The following is a 24,143-nucleotide window of genomic DNA, read 5'->3' on the forward strand; positions in this document are numbered from 1 at the left end:
AGTCTGGTGAAGTGAAAACCAACCAAAATACATCCCAAAACCTCTCTCAGCCAAGAATGGAGATGATCTTCAACAGCTTTTCAAGATGAGGTTTACAGTGTCAGTTGAAAAGTAGTTTAGAAAAGTAAGCTGACATTGGGTGGTTTGGGTTTGACAGACCACATCCTCTCTAGGAGTAAACCAAAATTATTGAAAATATTTTAATGGAAATATTCTGGCCTACCAGCACTTAATCTTGCCCGGTGTATAAAATGTCTTTATACAGTAAACTGTACAGTGATCTAGTTCATATGAAAACGTTCTTCTTATTACTTCTGGCAAATAGCTCCATCTTTAACTGTTTTCTAGCACCGAGATATTTCTGTGTTACTGTGAGAAATGTGTCCGGTCAACATTTCATTATTCATTACTTCTTTGGAAGCTCTTCCATGTCATTATAGTTCCTTAGTGTTTATTTGCTTAAGGTTTAGCGTGTTTTTAAATTGCTGTTAACAACATTCCCGTCTCCAGAACTATCCTTTTATTCAGATACATTGTAGCTCTGAAGCCAGAGAGCCTTGGGAACAATAAAGGAGCAAGTAGGGGCTCTGAAACAAGTAATTTAAGTTTTTAAAATAATGCCAAGGAGTGTAACAGCATTACAGGTAAGGAGCACATTTCCTCTTGTATAGTGCTTTTTTCTCAAAGGTTCTTTGAGAATGATATTTTATTTTTTAAAAAAGCTATAGCAAATTTATCTTGACTTAGAAGCATTGGGAGAATATAAAAACTACTCAAAATAGTCCCTGGTCCAGCCTACAAGGGACTGCTGAGAAAGAATCAAATGAGTTAATATTAGTGAGTTTCCTCTGTGACTAGGAAAAGGTATTTGCCCTATTGGACACAATACCTAAAAGAAAAAAAAAGGTGGATAGATGGGGTCTTTATCAGATTTTGTTGTATATTTACCATGACAGCCACTAAAGGACAGCTTGGGAATTTCCAACTAATAGGTGAAATGGTAGCTGTCCGTCTAAGAGAAAAGGCATAGTAGTAATGTTTATTGGAGCTTTTAAGTGCTGTAATATGGCAAGCCAACAAGGTGCACTCAACATTTGCAAGAGGTCTGCTGGTAGACCAAAGGTTTCATGGGAAAAGATGATAGCATGGCACAAAGGAGCACAGCAATTCTACTGCTGACAGCAAAAGGAAGAAGTTGAGGCTGAATCTTAAACAACCTGCAGGCTGGTTCTAGTATATGAAATATACGACAGTCAGCGTTAAATACCTGAAGACACTGTCAGAGAGGGAAGCAACTTGGAAAGACAACTCATAGTAGTAATGAAAGAAAGAAAAACATTCTCATGTGTCAGGCCCAGTGCCTCTCCTAGATGCAACATTGCTTTAGAACATATCCAAAGCCCACTAATATTTAAGAAGAAAATTTCCCATCGACAGATATCACATCTGACTGGTGCTGTTTACATGCTGAGGGCTGTGCCAGATCAAGAGCCTGAAGGAACCCATCCAGCATAAGGCAGCCGGACCCTTTCACTTGAGGGACACCAGGTAGCTGAATAGCGACTTACAAGCTGTAGGGCATTTTAGCATTTTTATTTTCTGCCTAAAAGCAATTCCTTGCCATCTGCAGGATTAGCCAAATGGTTTGGTGTGTAAAATCATTATCATTAATGATATACTGGATGTTTCTTGAGAGAACCCAAAAAATTCACCTATGACCGAGACAGACACTGACCCTACAATGTCATTACATAGGTAGCATCATGTTTCAGTATATATTGTTCTTTAACCTGAACTTGGTTACATTTTAAAGTACTTTATCATGGTTTAGGGTTCTTAAAGTTACTTTATCTTCCAGTTGTGGGTGGGTATTTTACAGACAGCTCAGGGGAAATTAAGGGACTGTTTAGAAAGCTGAACTAACAAAGCCAAGCTGTCTCCAGGTTTTTTTCTGCATGGGAGCCATTTATGGCTGCCTCAAATGTGCATATATTTTCAAGCAGCTATTAATCTTCTTGGTTTCCCCTTGCAGAAAAGTCTTTCATTTACTTCCCGTGACAGAAGCAGGTATTTCCTTGTGGGTCATATTTCAGGGTGTTTGTATTTGTACAAGGACTATAAGAAGGCAGTCACAATACAGGGGAAGGACGCATCGTGGTTTGCCGTCCAAGGCAATACAGGGAATCTGAAAATACTTAAAGGTGTATTTCTCTAAAACCTTCTACATGGTAAGACATTTTATCTGTAAGTATTAACACAGTTTGTTTTCCTTATCTTGTTATTCCATTTATAAAGTTTTATAATGGCTTGTATCTTAAGAAATTGAAGCATTTTATCTGTGTTTTGACTGAAGTGCATCATTGCATTTGAAAAGTTTAGAAGCAACCAAATCTCTTAATGCCAGGCATACAAAAATCTGAGGGGCTATAATCATGGAACTGGCATTGCCTATTCTGAATTTGACATAACCTATTTAAGAAACTCTTTTCCATTGAAGAGAAAAAAACAATTGAATGCAACAATTAAAAACTTTTTCCCAAATTGCAGACTGAGGTAGCACAACTGTAGTCTCATGGGGTTTTGTCTTCCCACCTGCAAATCTTGACTTTTACTGAAACCTAGAAGAGACTTTTATCCTGTCATAGGCTCTTGAAACATTGTTTTGCAAGAATTGCATCATTTGCCAGTCATGGTGATTCTGTCAGTTATATTGAAAAGAATATTACATTGCCTTTCATTGCAACACCCGGCATGAGCCCCTACTGTTGACACTAACAATTTGACTTTGTGTGCAGTAATTTTTAGTTTTGGAAACTGCTTTTTTGTCCCTTTTTTTGGTAGGCAATAGATGAAAACCCTAGCAGTAAATTGTATAGTAGTCTGTCACAGCATTTGTACTACAAATTTTTCTCTCAAAATGGCAAAATTGCAAAGATTTCCCTAAAAAAAACCCACAACCCAAAATACAGGCGGAGGTGCTCTGCAAAGATCTCCAGTGGACCTAAGTTTCCAGAGGGTCATTCTCATTTCCATCATGGTATTGCCTGGGACAGGAGGTGTGGAAGTCTATAGCTTTAGTTGTGTGTCAGAGGTAAAACTTTTTTGGTAACCCACCCCCTGTCAGGCGAGTGAGGCCAGAAAATAACCAGCCATTTCTGACTGGTACTCCTGACCACACCATGTTTACCGCTGGCACCATGGAGTAAATCACTGAACAGAAGCAAAGAAAACCCCTTAAAACTCCATCCCAGCCAGGGAGCTCAGGAAAGAGATACAGAACAGCACTTGCAATCCTTTAAATTTTCCCAGAAGAGTCTCTGGGAGGAGGCACACATGTTGGAGACTGCGCAACCTCCTTGGAACTAACAGACAACTTCAAGCCAAGTTACTAAAAGGAAAGCATTTGATTTTGTGAGGAATGAGAGCCTTGGGATAAGGCAAAGGGAAACTTTTGAAAAGTTTCCTAAATGACATGACAAGCAGACATGACATTTCAAATTGGAAATATAAGTATATGAGAGAAACTAGATTTGATTTTAAATAAGCGAGAAAGCAACTGAGATAATAAAAAAACTGTCCAGTCTGCAAAATGTGCTGTGTATGCAGTCAACAGGGAGGGGTGCAGAGCTCACATACAAATTGCAAAGAAATAGCAGTGCTTTGGAGGTCTGGCTCTGCTGTCCTCACACCCAAATGGTGGTGGTCTCAAAGGAAAGAACCCTAAAGCACATTAGCTCAAAAAGAACCCAATGGAATCCCATTAACCAAACCCACCTTTTACCTTCTAAATGCTCCATCTCTGTGCTCCTGCACTTACCAAATCCCACAGATTGCTGCCTGCATGTTTTGTTAAAGGGTTATTTAACAAAATTTCAGAGAAGTCCATGGAAGTGAACTGATGCATTCTGCCTCCCTGCCAGCCTCTGTTCCCACCTCTGCCACAGCCTGGCTATGCCAGTGACCAGGTTATTTACTTTCTCAGGTTTACAGCGAGATTCCCATTTCCCTGGTTCTCCTGGAGGAGACATTGCAAACATAAGTTGATGTAAATAAAAACATACTCTTTTTACCCATCTGAAAAATCATAATAGTAATCCACCTCTTAGAAATCTGTGAAGTTTATTTCATCACTGTTTATAAATTTCTCTGAGGGCACTGTATTAAGAATGCTACAAACTTGCAAATTATTATAATTTCCATAATATTACGACTAGGTTGTCTAAACAGTTTTTAAATTCTTCAGCCGAAGCTATGTCTGTTTTATACAGGGCTGATCACACTGCTAAGGCAGTGTCAGAAACATAGATGGGATGCAATATTCCTGGCTTGTGTCTAATGTAAAGGAAGGGGCAAAATGCAGTTCTGTTGGCAGGTCTCACTACTTCCTAGGCAAATAATCTCTTTGGCCTATATAAATATATTTTTTTTAGTATTTATAATGCTATATTATTTAATATAATGTATATTTCATTTTATAAAATATTATTATGCATAATAGTTGCTGGAATAAGTAATAATTATTACATTATCTATATAGTTTGTCATAGATTTTTCTATATTTTATATAGTTTAAACATCACTGTGAAAATAAACACTTGTGAGGTATTTGTTATTTTCTCAGGCAACCATGCATGCAGTGAAATGCTGCTCAGCAGCAAGCAAAGAGAAATGAATTAGCTTCAAGGTTGTTGCTCTGTTTGCTATCTGGGTGGAAGAAAAAATCAGGATGGCTTCTACAAGTAAAAAAAATTCTGCAGGTATGAAATTTCATTTGCTAAGATTTGTCGGTAGTAAAGCTGAATCAGGTTTCAATCCATTCTTATCAATATGTGATACCATCCTCTTTGCCCTCCACCTGCCAAAGATTTTGTAGTAAACAACAAGTGAAAAACAGGGGGGAAATAGCATGCTGAAAAACTGGAGATCTCATTGGACTTACTCTACGTGTTAATTCTGTCTTCCTGCTTCCTTCCTTAAAGAATGTCCTAAATGCAGCATTTCCCTTTATAGCAGAATTTTTCTTGTCCCTGACACAGAGGCTGAACTGACATTTATAAAAAAATGTTAAAATCCTAAAAAATTAACTGGGAACTGGAAGATACAGCCCATATCTCCAAGGCACAGATGATTAAGCCGTACCTCCACTGAAGTCAGTTGTAAACGGGATTTCAGACTCAGACATTTCTTGTATCACCATGTTTGGTCATGTTATGTTTCCCAGAACTTATGTATATTCTCTGTTGTCCCTTACTGGAAGATCCAAGGTGAGGTGGACTGTGCTCCTCTCAGTCACTAGATTCTTAAAAAATCTTGATTTCCTATACACGGTTTATAGGTTAAAAAATTGAATGAGATTGCCACTCCTTTCACTGGATGTTAAAGTCCGTTAATACAACTGAGATTTTGATAAGAAATCCACAGTGATTAGAAAATGTGAATCTTAAACTACAACTGGCCACAGAGTATGCAGGGTCATGAACAAATACATTCAGACATCTTTCCTCCCAGTGTTTTAGCTCATATTTTACCTTTTGTTGTTGTCACATCATGATTCATGGTGTAAGATGATTTAGCTGTGTTTGCAACCTATCCGACTTTTTGTATTGCAAACTGAATGCCATCTAAAATTTCATTAGCGGGCTGTTTACTGTCTGTCAGATCACTAATTGTGAAGGTAAATTTAAGACCAGACTCCAGAAGTTAAATAAGACCAGTTAAATAAGACAGAGGTTTGTGATATCTTCCAAGCCCCCTACATTGTCACTATCATGTGTTTACAGTTTGGGCCAGTTGTCAGCAATAACATTGACATCAGGGAAGCATGGCCTGACCCTATATTGTATAGCCTTGATTTGTGTTTGTCTTCTCTAATTGTAATGTGCTCTGTGGCCATTTAAGCACAGAAACCCAGTGCTCAGCAACAATTTCCAGTTCAAGCAGGTCTTTATATGAGATTAATTGGCAACAAATTAACTAATGGTGCCTTCATTTCTCTTTGATTAGTGAGAACTCAAAATATGTTTTGCGCTGAAGGTGGAGTCTGCAAGCACGGATTCCTCATCAAATCACCACCTCTTCAACTTTTCGGCTCACAGGTACCCTAGCACATATTAGTCATATTCCAGCAATCACTCAACAAGCAATTGTTATTTCTGCTATCCTGAATTTTAATGAGAAACAAATTGCTTTCTCTTCGGCAGAATTCCTGGAAAAGGCGTTTTTTCATCCTGTCCAAATCCAGCAAGGGCAATTACATCTTGAAGTATCTAAAAGGCCAGAACACAAAAGGCTCCATAGCTGTTGATCAGTATGTAACTCAAATTCATCACCTTTTTATTCTGTCATGTATCAACTCTTAAATGGCCACTGGTTGTACAGACACTTGTTCCTGATTGAGGTTCTTGATCCAAATCACACGGAAGTCCAGTAAAGAGGCCCCTGGGCTTTCGTAGGCTTTGGGCGCAACGTACGTGTATGATACATGTAGAAGTAAAGATCCTAAACTGTTTTGATGAAATTTGATACATTTATGTGAGTGATTGTGGTGATGTGGTATCTGCAAACCAGATATCTTGACTCCATGACCCAAAGGCTGTATTCCTGTAGTATAAGGTATTTTATCTCCTGTGAGACAGTGCTATGCATTCACTGATATGAAAGTAAGGATGGCCTATGCCACTCTTCACTGTGGCGCACAACCTTTCCCACCTTATGGCTCTACAGAGTGCTCTGCCAGTTGCGCAGAGGTCTCCTGGCTTTCACGTAACCCTTTGGGCTGGTGCTGGCTGCCCCACTGCCTCTTACTCCACCAAGAAATTGCTTTGCTTGGCTCGTTTGGGTTGGCCATTTCATTCCTCTCTGTACAGTGCCCACCGCAGCAAGGCTGGGTGTCATTGGCTTTGTACTATGTCACGTAGGGTATGAGATACTTGGAAGGGAAACAGTAAATGTAAAGGGAAATAAAAAGATTTTACCATTCAGACCTGGAGCTTAATACTCCAGGCTTCTGGAATTGTTAGGCATGGAGGTCACTGGACTCACACTGCTGTTGTGCTTCCTCCATCAAAAGAATTTACATTGTGAAGCTTTCAAAAAGATTCCAGCTTGCTCAGTGGTATGTGATGATACATTATTACCATCATTATCGTTACTACTATTTTTACTAATTTAACTTCTTGGAAGTTAATGGAAATAGTGCTTCTATTTAAGTATCCATTAAGAGTACTACTTGTCTGTTCCTCTTCCCCTCCATTAAAACATTGTTAATATACAATTAGTTTCAAATCAAATGTATTGTTCTGCAGTGGTTAAAAAACTTCTGTCAGGAATTTTTAATACTATCATTCCTTTTCAGGATTCTGTATTAGATCAACAGCCCCTTTTTTCAGAAATGAGGATCCAAAATCTGGACACGAGTATTTGCAAACATTTATTTTAGTATTTTGCTTGCAAGTTTTCTTCATTGAAAGACCATCTATTTTGAATGTGTGCACTTATTTTCTTGAGAATTTTTTCTATAGTAAAATTTTTATATCTTCCCCTGCAGATCTCATCATGTGCTATGCTTAGAGTAAAATACACACGTACACACATGTATGTATGTGTATGTGTGTGGTTTTGTATAGAATGTTTCATATGTTTATCTTAACAGAATCATTAATATTGAAGTTGGCATAAGCAATTCTGAAATTATGGAAACGGTGAGGAAGATGTTTAAATGCCTTCCTGAACAGGTGATGTCCATCGGTACTGGAAACAGATGTTACTACCTCATTGGGAGCAGCAGGTAGGCATAGAAAGATGTGCAAATGCAATCTGACATTACAGTTCAGCTGTCACCCTAAGCCACTGTCACACTAAGCCGCTGCCCCAGGGCAAGGTCCTGCTCTTTCACAGCTGCTCCCATCCCTTCCTGTGTCTCAGCTACTGATTGCACAGTTCTGAGATGAAATGATTCAGCTGGTTGATTCAATGGAAAAATGCTCTTTTCTATGTCATTTTTCCCCATGGCTGGGTTAATTTTTAGCTGGTTCAGACAGGTGAGCTAACTTACCCTGCAGCCACACTGTTACAACATCCAACATGTGGAAGCAGTGGGAGCACACAGCTGGGAGCGGGGATGGCAGCAGCAGTGTATCAGTGTGGGAGTGCCATGTCAGACTCTGCTGGTTAAGGGTCAAGGAAGGGCAGAGAGCTTTGTCTTCTCCCCCAACTGCTCCTGGGAGTTTGGGAAGCTTCTGCTACTTAGATAAATCACAGGAAATAATCTCGCCCTGGAAAGTAGTTTGTTAATCAAGGGAAGCAGATTGAAAGGGAAAACTCCCCCAAGGGAAAAAAGATCCCAAAAGGAATGACTGGGGCCTCTCCTGCAGCAGGGTGGTGCGCTCCCTGCTTTCCCAGGCTGCAATCCAGTCCTCAGCGAGGGCAGAAACTGCTGCTGTCAAGGTGATCAGCCAAAGCTCGGTTAGGTGAGGGAGGACATTTGGCACAGGGCTCCTCTGCTGCTGCTTCCCAGCATCTCCTCTTCAGTTTCCCAGCCACAAGTGTGTCACGAGTTTTTCTGCCTCAGTGCAGAAGAGCAGCTGATGTGTGAAATGCTGATAAGCGCAGAAGAAAAACACATACCTGTGTATTACTTGAGCATGCCACCCCACATCTTCCCCCCAGGCACTGCTTTCACAGCCCGTGCTTGGTGGGAAGCATTCCAGAATTAATCCAACTAAATCCACCACAAGATTGGAACAGGGCTTCAGGGGTCTGTTCATGGCATGTTTCTTGTAGAAACTCACCCAAATGCATTCCCAAGCCTTGTTAGCTGTGTTTATGGCAGGACTCAGCACAGGAGCATTACACATGGAAAATGAAGCAGAAAGCACAGTCTTCCCTTTCCATCTCTCTCCCTCTCCGCATCCCTTGCATGTGCACACACAGCCCCCAGTACCTGCCTTTTGGCTCCCAGTCCTGGGCTGCACCTCTGAGGTCAAACTTGCCACCTGGCTATGGCCACCCAAGAACTCTCTCTTGAAAGGAACGTGCAGATTTTCTTCATTGATTTCAGGAAGCATTATTTTGGGCCCCGTAGGAAGAAGTGGGTAGGCAAATGCGTTTTCCTTGTGTTTTACCTGTGAGTAAGTTTTCATTTCTGTTGTTCCAACCTGCAGGCAGGAAACAGAGGACTGGGTCTCTGCGATATCTTCAGTCTGCAGGGAGACCAAAAGAGGTGGATGCTGCCCTCAGGTAACGTGTTACTGCACTTGATTTTAGAAAGAAAGAAGTCTGTACTTCCATTAGAAACCTGTGCAGAGGAATTTTGCTGGTTTTGGCCTTGCAAGTTGGCTCTTGTCTTGGTTAATCAGAAATTCATTTTCCATATAAATCCTGTACTCTGGCTTTACGCATTAAGCAGGCATTGCACAGTCTCTGTGCTGGGGTTGAATTTACATTGCAGGAATCTCTTTGAAGAGTAAGCCACATTATTTATATAAAGTAGGACGTGATTGACATTATGCTGCAATCAGTTGCACCTTGGATGCATCAGAATGAAAACTTGTGTGTTATTCTTACTGTGTGCTTTTTGGTTATATTTGTGGGCTGTTTTACACACCAATCTACATCCAGTCTGTCAGTGTTAGGAACCAGCTGAAGGTCCTGTTAGTTCAAGCTCAGTCCCAAGTTTCTGCCCCTTGTCAGCCAGGCACACCTGCTCGTTCACACTCAGCATTAAGCTACTTACATCCCTGCAGCTTCCAGTCAGCTCAAAGTGCAAGCAGGGAAAATTTAAGTCTCCCTGGAAAATGCCATGTCAACAGCCTCTCTGAGCCATTAGAAGTAAAATTTGGACTAGTGGGATGCACTGGTATATTGTAGCCCATGCCCATCGCATGCCTATCTTCTTACACTGTGGTTATTTCTAGATCCAAGATCTTCCAAATCCAGAATTCAGAAGCCGGCCCTCCTCGTTGCCACTATCATTGAATTCTATAGCTACGACTGGTTTCCTGGACAGGCAAAGCTACCAGAAGGTAAACAGATTAACCATTCTTAGTAACAAGTTTGCTCTTAGAGGTGACTGTGAAATGTGATTTGTGTAGTTGCTTTTTTGCATCAAAAGTTCTTCAGAGCTTGTGCGGTGGGTGCCTGGGTGGTCTGTCCTGCTCTCTGGTGGGGGTCCTGAGCAGGACCTGTGTGATAATATCAGAGAGTTCCCACAAAGGAAATGAGGAGCATCTGCATGTAAGTAAAGGCAAGTGTAGATGGCAATGAGAAATTAAATTAATTGGCTGTCTCAACTGACCAGCAAAGATTAGGGGGCATAAAGTAAGCCCCTAAAGAGTCACTTTGACATGCCTTGGTAAAGTCATCACAAAAACAATGTGGTGATTGTTTTGGCAACTGCTGGCCATATTCTTCCGGTTTTATGATTGTGCTTTTCTTTGCCTCTCTCTTCAGGCTGTAAAGCTTAGAGGGGAATTCAGGTCTTCCTCTGTGCCTTTCAGATCTTCCCCCTCAATATTTAAATAGAAAGGAAGGGAAACATTGCTGCTGTCCCAAAGCAACTGCAGTCCCCTGGTGACAGGCTGAATAGCAGCCAAGGAATCGGAGGTTTTCTCTCTTCACAAAGCTGCGTGCAGGTGGCCCGGTAGAGGAAGCTGAGTGCAGGTGAAGCACCTCCAGTGTATTTCCAGAGGAGTCAACATTTTCTGTTATATACAGGAGAACGGTTCCTCAGAAGAGAAGAACAGGCCTAATTCAGATCCTGGCTCTCATCAGGCTCAGTGCGAGTCACCAAGAGGAGTTCTTCCAAGCCTGGTAAGCAGAACAAATCAAACAGCACTTGACTTGTTCAGTCTGCAGAAGTGACTGTTGGCTCTTACCTCACCTGAGTGTCTCTACTTGTAGATTACCCACCTGCTTTCCCAGCACATTAAACTGGTTTTCACTATGAAGTTTCCTATAAATATTTAGTCTGTTGCTTGTTCAGCGCTGAAAATAACCTTTTAAGAACTTGCTTGAGATACCCTTTGTTTACTTTGCTTCTTGGAGGCAGATCCTCAGTTTCTGTGTAGCAATTGCAACTTGTGGCAGCTCTCACAAACTTGATTAAGAAAACTCTGAAGTGGCACTGGTTGAGGTTTTTCTCCTCCCACCACACTTCTCAGCTGTGCCACAGAAACCTAAACGGTTTCTTACTGCAGCCTCTGCCAGTAGTGATCGAATCAATGTAACTGGACTACAGAACAAGGGCTTGTTAAATTGAAGCACACTGTCCTGTCAGCACAAATGTAACTTCAAGTAATTTAACCTTCCTATCTGGCAGCAATGATTTTAGAAGATACAGCGATGAATGTTATCATGTGTTATTGGATATAAGTTCTGTCTTGTGTTCCCTGAACAAATACCTGCAGCAGTTTCAGGTGGTTTTCACCCATCATCTGCCATAGATTTCTGCCTTTGCAGCAGAGTCAACAGAACAGAAAACACAACCAAGGCTGTACAACACCAGTATGCAGTTTGGCAGCTGAATTTAAACTAATCTTTATTGGCACTTTATGCACTGGACTATGATCTGGAGTGACTGAGATACAGGGAAAAGAATCTGTTCTGCTATCATAGTTAACAGGATGGTAAATCACCTGCTGCAGTCACCATCCATGTATATAGGCTGGCAGTAAATATGAGATAATACAGCTAAATTCAGTGGAAAGAAGTGAAAATAGTTGAAATTACATTGCAATGCCATGGACAGTGAGCACAGCTCAGCTGATGCACAGTACTTTATGAAGCTGCAATAATTCAATTGTGAGTCTGAACTCTGAAATGCATTGAGTTAACCCTTAGTCTGATTTTAACTGGTGCTGCTCTGGATGCATACCAAGGCTGCCTTTCTGTCTTTCTTCTGCATGACTTTTCTGTCTCATTCATTAATTATTCTCATACTTATGATGCCTCAGAGGACATGTCTTATATACAGCTGTTTGAACTAGGATAGACTGAAAGGGAGGGTTAAAAGATAAGGAATTTGGATTTTACCTTTTTAGCCTGAAACAGAGGGAATAGCATGAAGCTCATATTTCTGTTTCAGCATGTGTGAAAATAAGTAACCTTCCCATACAGCTAACAAGAAACAAAAATGTTTGTTCGTTTGATAAAAATATTTCACTTGCTTCATAAGTTTAGCATCTGCTATCATCTCCAGATCTATTTTCTGCTCAGTGATGTCTAGACAGCTGACTTCCAGATTAATCCCTTGTATTTACTTCCTTTCAGAAGTATGACTCCACATTTCTAGGATCTGATTCATTTTGCTTTTTATCAGTGGTTCCCTCATCCAGGCCCAGATCGTGAAAACTCTTTGCTCAGTAGCCATTACTCATGCAAACAGGCACCTTAATGTCAGTTGAGTCTAGTCACGCAGGCAGGGACCCTTGGAGAGGTCTAGGGACCTGGCTTCCTTTCAACCCACGTTTTGAAACTACCAAACCCCATCTGACTCAGCAATTCAGTATCAATTGTTTTGATACACAGCTTTCAATATCTGAAATACATCAAAATGAGGAGCCCTGGCTTGCATCACCCTGTACTGCGCATGACTGTATTGCAGGCACCTAGGCATCCTTGTCAGGATCTGTTAGACACGCCTGATTTTTTGAAAGAGATGTTCCTCTGTCCGAGAGCAACACAAAACTTTCCCTAAGGAGCCTGTGACTAACACTTAACTCAGTTGTTCTCCAGGTGTCATTTCCATCTTGTGCTATGTCGGTTTTCTCCACAGTCTCTATCTGGTGTAAATCCACATCATGGTTCAACAGAGGCTCAAAGTACTTGTTTAGCTGCACAATTGAGAATACCTGCACGCTGAGGTTAACTGCACTTCTCTGGTGGCAATGCACCTGGAGGAACAGAGATGTCAGCACACTGCTTTAGGGGAACATGGGGCTGCTGCAGCTTAACCTTCTCCTTCCTGTTGTCTCTATAATCTGGGATGGTACCAAGGAGAAACACTATGCATTTGGCAAAAGGTAGCCACTGTCAGTGATTGAAGGCTCAGTTTTGGAAACTGATGAGTACTGTCTGCATTCTGAGATTTCCTAGGAGTTGGAGGATCACAAGACTTCATAAAATCACCTCCTCTTCCCCTTTCTCCCCAAGCGTTTACCTGTTCGATTGATCCAAAGCCTCTGAAAAGTCACTAGGAAATTTGGTCATGACTTTAGATGATGACCACAGAGCCGGTCTCGTTCCTGCTGTGGTTTTGTTACACCCTTCTTGAAGGACCATTTGCAGGTTCTTCTTTGTTCTGACTCCTACTGCATGAGTTGCTTTTTATGTCATTGATACCAACACGGAACAAAAATACATTCATCATATTTAATTTCTATTAAATGCCAGTTTCTTCTCTTTACATGTGAGAGTGTAATTAATTTAATTTACTTTACCTTGAAAACAGTAATATATTCAGTGGCATATTTAGCAATTATTAAAATTATCACCATGGAAACCAAGGATGTAAGTGGAGAGAGAAAAAATGGTTGCATCGCAAACATGGCATGGAGAATTGCATTGGGAGGCAGTTAAATACTCATTACCATACTCTTCACTATAGCGAAGTCAACAAGAAGAAAGAAAAATAAATAATTTGTCTTTGTGAGTTAGAAAGGTAAACTTGGTGGAGGGATTAATTTCTCCTTGATTTACCAAATTGCCACAAACTTAGTATTTCAAATATTTACGAAGGCAGAATATCACTCATGACACAAAGGATTCAGTGTCAGATCTCCAGTCCTCCAGGGTATGTTCTAGCTCATGGAGAAGTAAGAGATAACAGACTTCTCATAAGTCAGGGAAGTCTCATTCATTCTTTACCTGATAGTAGTTAAAAGGTGCTTAAAGAGGACAAGTATATCCTGATCCACTTCCAGATTTCCTACAGATTTTTTTCCTACTGTAGGGACTTTAGAACTGAATGCAAATAAAAAATCTTTTCCACACAAGTGACCCTAAATGCATGCAGATTAATACATGAAGTGTTTAACCCACTTGATTTTTAAACAAAATAACGGGTTGTGAACATGCAATCAGTTGCAGCTGCCTGATTGCCACAAATGCACCTATGAGAAGTACAAATGCCAGTGGCCAGTTTTGCCCATGGGCAGTAGATCTCAAAAATACAAGAAGCAGCACAAATAAAGAAACCCTGTTTCTAAAACAGGCTGGCTCCGAGTATATCTCACTTCAAGGAGAAACATCTTCCCATGTTTTCTGTGGATATTTCCTGATTCTATTACTTCTCCATGAAAATGGAAAAATATGCGTTAAACAATCTGTATAACTGAACCTGTTAAATACAAATCCATTCTTTTAACAGGATAAAAATCTGGCAAAGAGTGAGGAAAATCTGCTTTCGTCAGATACAGATGAAGACATCAAAAAGGACGAAGAAGATTATTACCAAACTCCCATCAGTATTTTAGCAAAGGTAGTTCATCAGTTGTTTTCTTAACAACCAGTTCATCAGCTGGTTTGTTAACAGCTCCAAGGAGACAGGAGACAGGCATTTAACGAGCCAAAGAGGAACTGGTATGAGGAACCACTAGTACCTTGCAAAAGAAATACATAGATAAAGCAGTAGGTAATAGAGCTTTCATTTGTGCAAGAAAAAATACACTAGAGTCATTCAAAGGATCATTCTGGTAGAAAGTAGCATTTTGACAAAAACATTGCTGATTTTGTTTAAATTCCCCAAATTGACTGTTTCATTGTAAATGGCTTTTGCCTGTTGTATAACAAGGGTTTGGGTTTTTTTCGAAAGTGAAAACTTTATTTAGAAAATGTAACAGTACATTATTTTTATATTTTTTAAAATGTAAATCTGTTGAAGCATCAGTAAGCTGCATAAAAGAAATCAGTACTTTAAAAACACTGTGAAACATTTTGATATCTACATTTCACTGTGAAATAAGGGAGAAGGAGGAATCATGCCAGTAATTTTAAACAAATTTTGACAACTAGTTTGGGAAACTGATTTCTCTAGGCTTCCCATGATATTAGTGCCCAGGAGAGGCTAAGTGGTCAGTCTTCTGCAGAAGTCACAGCCTCTCTCCCAAGACTGTACAGCTAACTGAAAGACATTAACAGTATGATTTTGTCATAGAATCTAAGTGCTTTAAATTAAGCACACCCAAAGTACAAGATTGTTTTTTCAACCTGCTTAAATTAAAATGTAACAGAATTGTTGTAGTAGTACTTTAGAATATAGCTGGTTATCTCCCGGTCCAAAAGGGTCAATAATACGAGACAGTTAACTTGTAAGTTCTGCCCACCTTTCTAGCTCACGTTTCTGGGAATTGACTTAATTGGGGAAAGCCACGCTATTTTAGCCAATGTGTTTAAACAGCATGAGCACTGAACAAAATAAGGAAATTAAGATATTTTCTGTAGGCAGAACAATGATATTAACTTATGTTGTTACGTGTTTCCAACAGTGCACTGCTGAAGTATCAAAGCCCGACCCCACAGCTGGGTCTGATGTCCCTGTGCATGAGAAGCCAGTGCAGAAGAACCCAATAAAGGAGAACATTTATATGTCAATGAAATCGCTGTAAGTAACAACTTCATTAAGGTTTTGCAAATTAAAAGTCACATGGTGGTACAGATAGAGCTGTAAATTGTATTTACATAACAATATCTAGAGGCTGCATTTCATTTGAATGAGTCCTCCTTTGGTCTTGGTTCAGAAAGTTCAGAACTCATGGGAATACCAGAGTGAAATTCAAACTTATTGATGTGAAATTTAAACTCACATTGCAAACTCATGCATTTAGACAGGCTCTGACTATAGGATGCAGCACTTCTTGTTCACTCATACTTTTTCTAGGTTATCATGACATAACAGCCCACCACTTTACTCTGATATTGCAGCCAAGCTCCAGCAACCTTTCAGGCAGGTACTCTCCAAGGCAGGCAGCATTATCTAGTGGTTAAAAGAGAAAGAGAGACATGGGGCATTAGCTCCCAGCTTTTCCAGGAAGAAGTTATGTGATCCTGAGTAGCTCATCTCCTTCCTCCCACTTCCCCATCCAAAGAACGGGTCTGATGCTGTGTACTTAGAAGGTACAGTATTTTGCACCTCACAAAGAAGGACCTGAACTTGATGTCACAGTTGTAGTGCCGCAAGGAAACTTTGCAACGTCCACGACGTAGCGCAGTCTCCTGCAGAGGACTGTACCCACAGGGTTGGCTATGGCCTGCCACCTACAGACAGTCGGGTCTTACGGCACATAGTGGGAGGCCATTGGAAATGCAGACCCAGAACCAGTTTGTTCCAATAGATTTATTCGAGCTCATCTGTGTCTTTGGGAGCCCCTGGAGGGAATTACTATAAAAACCTCACAAGCCTCTGCCATCTGAATTAAAATGTACCAAGAGCAGCTTTTGCTACTAACCCCAGTCTCGTTTGGGGCGTGGAGGGGAGTTGGCTGCAGGCATTATAAGGCTCACCAAATCAATCTAAAATGAGCTCGAGCACATCTGGGTTATTCTGTCTCCCAGGGGACAGCATTACATCTCTGCAGAAGCTAGTAGAGCCAAGGCCAACAATCTGTACTCAGTTTCTTTGTCAAGGCATTTTGTTAGCTGGAATGCTTTCAGGCTTAATAAATAGTTTTTAAATACTGAAAAGGTTTGTTTTGGGATTTATGGTTCATTTTTAGAAGGTCTGTTTATTTTACTTAGCTGTAATTTTGTCCACTGGATATTCCACAAGAACTTGTTATTCTTTGCTTCACTGATGGCTATTTGATCCAGCTTCAAACACAGCAAGAGCGCCTGGAATGGTCAAACCAGTTCATTTTTTATCACCGTTCCTCTTCAGTAGGTTGCTGGATGAGAGTTGCCAGCTCACATGCAGACGTGATGGACTCCCTTCTCCTCCCAAATGCCAGGACAACTGTGCACGTCCAAGAGACTTGGAAGCAAACAGAAACCTACAATTCCCCGAAAGCAGCACCAGCCAGCAGCCAACCCTCCAGAGAAGGCAAAATTCATTACCACTTTCGGTGGTTCAGTTGTGTATACTGCTCAGGTAAGAGTTCCTTCATTTTCATGGCAGAGAAGACAGATGTGTTGCGGTACTAGTAGAGTGTGCCCAGCCTGCCAGAGTTCATGGAGCATCTGGATGATGCTCTTAGTCATAGGATTTAGTTTTAGGTAGTCCTGCGAGGAGCATGAAGTTGGACTCAGTGATCCTTACAGGTCCCTTCCAACTAGAGATATTCTATGATTCTATGGTCTCTGATGTTCTCCCTCACAGCCAAGTTACAGATGAGACCCATCTGCAGAAGCTGGATATTTTCGTTCCCCAGGCTGATATTGACAGTTACCTAAAACTTACAGAAGCAGCAGGACAAATATGGTAAGTTCTGGATGTCTTGTGATGGTGCCCGTCAGGTGTGAATGAGTGACAGTCAGGTACAGAACTGTACAACCACACACATCCATGTGCAGTCTTGGCAGTGCAGAAGAGGGCAGGGTCGGTGTGTCCTAGCGCTTCGGCGATTCCTTTCTGCTCTTTCTGACTCTTCGTGTACTTGAGTTTCTATTTTAACTGCTATTGGAAAGGGCTGTATAGAATTGAGAACCCTCAGCATGCTGAGTAATTAGCAATTAAGTCGCACTCCAGAAGCTGTTCTTCTAATGTTGGTGTAAAATCATCTCATTACTGCTAGTCGCTTTTACCTTTTATTTGGTGAACCATGGCGATGGTGTATCTCAGAGATATAGTGAGTGGGATGTATCTTGTGATAGGGTAAACAGGGCCTCAAGCTGACTTGAGTTGTATGTGAGCACAAAATTGCCTTTAAATTAATCCCAGCAGTGGTTCAGTGCTAGGAATGAGTGCTAGGCAGAAATTTTCACAAGTAGGTGTTATGGGCACACAGATCCTCTTAGTAGTCCCACTGGAAATTAGTGCTGTCCCTAGACCTTTGATATCAATGACTAGGATAAAGAGGACGGAGCAGGAAAAGTGCTCGGTGCATACTCCTGTGCTTCCTGTTGATCCTCCACTGCCACACAGCACTGAGACTGCTTTTCGCTGCTGCTCTCACATTCACACCGACCAGGTGCACTGTGCGCACCACGAGTCACTTTGTTTCAGCTGCTGCCAGCAAACATTGCAAAAGTGACTGGAAATAGGACCCCACCTCAACAATTGGATCTACACCTAAATTTACAGAGCTTTCTCAGTGGAAATTCATATTGAAAGAATTTGGGACTTGTTCTGTAAGGGAGCAGAGCACCAGGTCTGACTGTCAGGTCAGCTAATCCTAGATAGCTTGTCATCAAGGAGACTGGTATCGGAGACTAGCAGGAAAGATATACTGGAATTTCCATAAGGATCCTATCAGAACAACAGTGGTTCTCTGATCCTTGCAGTTCTAGCATAGATAAACCACATGATAATAAGTGTTCATTTCATTCTTTTGGGATGACTTCAGAAATTGTCTTAGTCAAACATCGAGCTAAAAAATCTACAGTGTGTCTGGCCTGCTAATTTTGGACTGGAATCCCCACCTTTCACTGGTGACCTTGCTAGCACCAGTCTCGCTTGTTAACATGCTGCAATGTCAGAGTCATGTGCTCGTTTAGGAGAACCCATTGGGAGGGATGAAGCAGCTTGGTTTCAGCTAGAACCAGATCAAAATGTTGCAAAGTCGTTCGAGCTGCGTGCTGTTTCCAGAGGGCAGTACCGTCAACACAGTCCTGCTCATCCCTCGCCGTTCTGTTAGCACTAGCTGCAGGTCCTGTGTGTTTCCTTCATTCTCTGTCCTCCAACCACCCTAGCGTCTCACAGTGGACTGGGCCTCCCCGACTGGGATGTTTGTTTAACCACGGAGACCGTATAGTGGCTGTGAATGATTTGCAACCCCAGGACGTGGAGGAGGCTTACTTCTTCATCAGCAGGTCCACAAGAAAGGAGGTAAGCCTTACTAATCTGAAGGTGATAGTCAAATGAATTAAGCCAAATGAGAGAGCAAGTTGTGTTTTGCATTTCAAGTGCCTCCATTCAAACCAGTTTACTCTGGTTTAAGTTTGGCACGAATAACTTCAGTACCAAATAGCTCCTCAGCATCATTCTCATGTAGCATCTCCTATTCCTCAATTATTTGGGGAATGCAAGGTCAGCACTGTTGTGTTTGAGGATTTGACCTCAGAACCCCAAGAGATACTACTGGACAAGTGTCAGTTCGTTACTTGGTATTTTTTGGCTAAGCCCTGTGAATTGCAAGCTTTAGGATGTAAACAGTTGCCTTCACTGGATGCGTATTCGCTCATAGCGGTTTTTGGGTACTGAGGGCAGAGCCAAAACTCCAAAACTCCTACCTCCTAATGGTTATCAAGAGCTATGCATCTCCTTGTGTGATATCACTGTTTTTTGAAGAATGTAGGAGATTTCTAAGTGGTGCCTCAACACCACTGTGACCTATTACTTGTTGATACCTATTTTTCTCTCAGATGGACCCATATTTCAGTATCCATGTTCTCTGACCCATACCTGAACACATTAATTTTTGAATTTTGTTGAGAAAGTTGAGGTCATCAGATATTGTTGCCATCTAAAGAAAAGAAAGCCAGTGTCACCAAGGGAAAAATACTCATCTCTCTTAATAGGACATTTTTATTCAGCTAGTTAAAATACCAGTCAGAATGTAGCACAAATGTTGATCAGATATAACAAGCTATTAAAATGTCTCTCTTTTTTTTCTTCTTTTTTTAAGGTGAAACTTAGTGTATGTAGGATTCCACATTCAGATGTCTTCCATGTTAAAGGCTGTTCATGTTCCTGAAAAAAGACATCAATGATTAAGTAAGTGCCAAAGTTCAAGGGAAAAGATCAGGGAGAAGAATGTGATACATAGTGCACGGAGTAATCTTTATCCTCTAGAGCTGCCAGGCATCTTTTATTGCTGAAGTACAAAGAATAGACAACATGGATTTCATTTTATGTCCTAATAACTTGTTTTGTTGGCATGTATTTCAGTTGCATGAAAAAAACTGAAGGTCAAATAATTTATGAAAGCTTTGCACTGTGTATACTTCATACTCAGTAGAATACTAGTTCACACCTCTGCACACCTTTTTACACTGAGCTACATTGATTTATACTGAACTACTAATCAGTTAGGGGTGTGGAAACAACCCACGTTTGGAACAAAGCCGTACTTTCCCTTGTTTCCTCTTGGCTACACAAAGGCAAAGGCGAGCTGAGAGCTGCAGTGTTAGAAGAGGCTGGTAAATAGTCTTGTATAGTGATGCAGTGGGGCCTCCTTTGGTGCTGTGCCCCTCTTAGGTTACAGCCACAAAAATACATTCAAGGGATGACAGGAGAAAGAGCTGGTGGAGAAGAGGAATATAGCTGGAGCACCTGTGGGCTCAGTGGCAGAAAAAATAAGCCCTAAGTGAAGAATGAATGAATGGATTTGGGAGGGAGGAGGGCTGCTCTGTGAAATTGTTACTGCTGAAGACAGCTAGGAAAACTAGAGAGAGAACTGCTGAGAGAGAAACCAGGGACAAAGGCATGTGCACTTGGCTCAGCTGCAAAGTTCACTGGAAGAGTTTTGATGTTACCGAGTGCTGCCAGTACCGGGTGTCACTGGTACTGCAGCATCTTCAGGGCAAATGTTCATTTGTTTCCCAAACAAGGACTTTTCCCATAAATATTTATTTTTGAATGTGTCTTGCTTCCATTCTATCATAGAAATACGACTAATTTTCAGCTAACTTTGCACCAAAAGTTGTTGGTTCTTGGTAGGGAACTGCCTGCAGGGGTGCCTGTACTGGGTGCCAAAAGGGAGTTCTGTCCTGTACACGGTGTGATGTGGCGTGTATGCAGAACACCTACCTGTTCTGTATGTGGAGAGGTACACACTTGTATACAGGGGCTTGTGTTTGTATGTGGGTGGATTTACATACATATATATTGCTTTAAGATAGATTGTATTGATACAATGATGAGGCAACAAACTGAAACACTGGTTTTGTGCACAGATAACTTTGTCTTGCCAGATACAACCAAAATAACTACTGGGTTTAGCAGGCATAGGATTATTGATATTAAGAGGTTTACATAAGCTTTGATTTAAGGTGGATTTGGCCCAAAGCTGGTATTTGTCCAGCTTCCAATGTCAGATACTACAATAAGAAAATACAATCCCTAAAATAAGGTTGGTGCCACTTACTCCAGTAGTAAATTTAACAAATGTGAGTTGTAGACTTCCTTTATTTTTTTAAAAGTCCAGACTGGGTTTTAATTATATAATTTTATTTAGCCAAAGATGAAAACAGCACCAGTAACTCAAAACAAAAAAACACAAATATTTATACCATCTATTCAGACTCTGCTCCTAGTCAAAATATTAATTTCCAGATTTAATGTTTCCACAGCCTGTCTCTTTTGCTTTTGAGGTAAGAGTGTTTGGGACATGCTTATTTCTCAAAGTGGGAAAGGATTCACTTCTTAATATTTCTGTTTCAGTGTCGTTCAAAGGCCTGTTTGTGCTGAATTCTGCATAAAGACAGAGGGAAAACCCAGTTCTGGAACTACAGAGGCTGAAAACAGAAGAAAAGACATTCCTGGGGAGCTCTCCTCCAAAGCTTCTATGGGACTCCTTTGACCACGACAAATGCATTTCTGCCCGAGCAGTCTGTGAGGGACAGGATGGCCAGCCATCACCACACAGGGCTTCTTCCAGCTCTGTACCTCCATCAGTGTGCTAGGACAGCCCTCTGGGCCTGAATCTGAAAATCACAGATAATCTAGTTCAAGCCTATCCACTGAGGATGTCACCCTTGGCCTTTCCTGCCCAAGGTTTGCCTAAGGTTTTCTGAACTTTAGAAAAGGAAAGGCCAGACCTTCCTGTGTTCCAAGACTTGTTCTGTCTGGATAATTAGGAAGCTTTTTTTCTAACATATATATCCTAGATGGTGTGTTTTTTCTTGCTGTTTTCACTGAGCATGGGATTTTCGTTGTCTCCAGAGAAATCTTCGTTCTGGAAGGTGTTTTTTCTGCCTGTTCTCCTGTCTCTCTCTCTCTTTTTTTTTTTTTTTTTTTTCAGACCAAACAATCTGCCTTCTTTCAACATTTTTTTTCAAATATTTCCTGAAAGTGATCACATGTCACTGAACTGCGAGCAAATACCTTGTGCTTCCAGTTATGGGTGAAAAAAGGAGGTGAGGCAGCCATGAAGAAACTTCCTGGAACTTCACAGAGAAATATTTCCAAAAAGCGAAGATGCTGTGATCCATAGGTGGTGGTGGGAGGAGAGCTGCCACTCCGGAACCTGCATCGCTGCTGAAGCAGATGTTGAGCAATGCATGCTGCACCCCTCTGCCATCAAAGAATGTCACTTGTGGAGAAAAATAGGATTTTGGTAGATATAGCATGAACAGGATAATTCCAGTATATTTCAGAAAAAACGGGGCATCACTTCTGTACTTCAGTAAACAGTCACTGATGTGTTACCCCACAACTGACCGTTATGTCAATTTGCACAATGATAAATGCAGATAATTAATGTCAGATATTGGCTAATTCATAACACTTACTAGAGATACAGTATGGAAACGACGTCGGTACGGTAAATTCTGGTAAGGTGTGTGAAGCTGTCACCCTACATATGATTAATAAATGCATTAACACTTTACAATACATTGTGTTCTGTGAATACCTCACTTTCTCCTGACACAGCCCCTCCTCATCCCCCAAAGACTCCCAGTAACCTTTGGCTGAGTCACCAAACAGCCCTTTTAAAAAAAAGCTACCCTTAAAAAACAAGATCAACACAGAATACTCATTTTGTAACATTTTTCCCAATGAGAATTTTACCTTTCTTCAAATTAGCAAATTCCACTAATCTCTGGGCTGCTTCTAGAAGCGACAGCGAAGGGAAGTGCCTACATGCATGGAATTACCCAGCGCTCACTTGTAGTCCTGGAAGACCTGAAAGGGATGTCTTTAAACCTGTGCCATCTGAGGGGTAACTGGTAACTTTTTAGATCACCTATAGGTATTGTAAGTATGTCTTGTAAGCACACACTCATAAAGAAATAGCAATTTAGTAGCTTCTTGTTGCAGCATGCTCCGTGGTGTCAAAATCTTTCCTTAGCTGGTCTCCAGGTAAGTTTTGGGCTATGGAGGGCTCCTGACGCAGATGTTTAAATTGACATGAGGTGAAATATAGTGAATCCACAGACTACTGAATCTACGTAAAACAGCTGGAGGAAGGCTGCAGATCCTGAAACCTTTTTGCACGACTGACCCCATGAAGTAATGGGCTTGGAAGCAGGGGCCAATGCTGGCTGCAACACATGCCACTTTGAATTGCTCAGCATCTGCAAACTGGGGGCACAGGAGACACAAAACAACAGACTATGTAATTAACATAATAGCTAACAACTAACATGCTCCTCACTCTTTTCTTTCCTGTTATTGAATACAGTCAGTGCCTGTAGGTTGTCTCCCTGGGTGTTCATTCACGGCACATCCCCATGCTGCACTCACCCTGTGGCTGCTGATTTCCCCCCCTGAATTCCCAAATACAAATCATACTCTTTCTACCAGTCTGGTACCCTTCTCCAGCAGGATAATGGCAACTGTCCAGGAGAAAAGCAAGTTCCAGAACAGAGAGAAAGTAATGGTAAGAGAAATGTCCAAATTAGCATGAGGTTATTGAAGTCAAGAAAAATAAGAAGCCCGTTGTGCAGCAAGCACAAACCAGACCACGCAGCACCCCACGCTTCCTCTCAAGGGCAACACTACCAAGAACTGGGGCAGGAGCCATACGCTGATCAAGGAAACACAAGTCCTGCAGGAGGCTGAATCCAGCCAGGAAAGGTTGGTTATCTGTGCTGCCTGCATCCATCCTGAACTGAGCCAGAGACAAGCTCTGCGTACCGCAGCGTCTGGCTGCAACGTGTTCAGGGTCCCTCCAACCTGCGTTACCCCACCAGACGGGCTTCAGCACGGCTGGGCTTTCAGCAAGTGGAGCCAGTAGAGGAATGGCTGCAGTAAAGGAGAGCGATGTCCCCTTGCACACCAGGGAGAGAGGAGATCAACTGGTGAGCTGAGGATACCAGGTGCTTAATCT

General features: G+C 41.4%; 1 protein-coding gene across 2 annotated transcripts; it reads left to right on the forward strand.

Annotated features, from left to right (window-relative positions):
* The first annotated feature begins 95 nt into the window (after positions 1-95).
* On the forward strand, positions 96-23,096 carry PLEKHS1 (pleckstrin homology domain containing S1). Of its 2 annotated transcripts, none has more exons than XM_080403326.1 (15): positions 96-2,228; positions 4,622-4,757; positions 6,004-6,095; positions 6,201-6,307; positions 7,652-7,786; positions 9,162-9,237; positions 9,915-10,022; positions 10,714-10,809; positions 14,366-14,476; positions 15,483-15,598; positions 16,871-17,080; positions 17,309-17,410; positions 18,841-18,976; positions 19,776-19,864; positions 21,533-23,096. In XM_080403326.1, the coding sequence occupies exons 2-14, from the start codon at positions 4,727-4,729 to the stop codon at positions 19,842-19,844; spliced, it is 1,389 nt and encodes a 462-aa protein (XP_080259452.1). In that variant the 5' UTR covers positions 96-2,228; positions 4,622-4,726; the 3' UTR covers positions 19,845-19,864; positions 21,533-23,096. The 2 variants fall into 2 exon arrangements, with proteins under 2 accessions (XP_080259452.1, XP_080259453.1); XM_080403327.1 differs by having other exon boundaries at positions 96-1,548; positions 2,033-4,757.
* Positions 23,097-24,143: the final 1,047 nt, after the last annotated feature.

Source organism: Falco punctatus, assembly GCF_963210335.1.
Source record: "Falco punctatus genome assembly, chromosome: 9".
NCBI lineage: Eukaryota > Metazoa > Chordata > Aves > Falconiformes > Falconidae > Falco > Falco punctatus.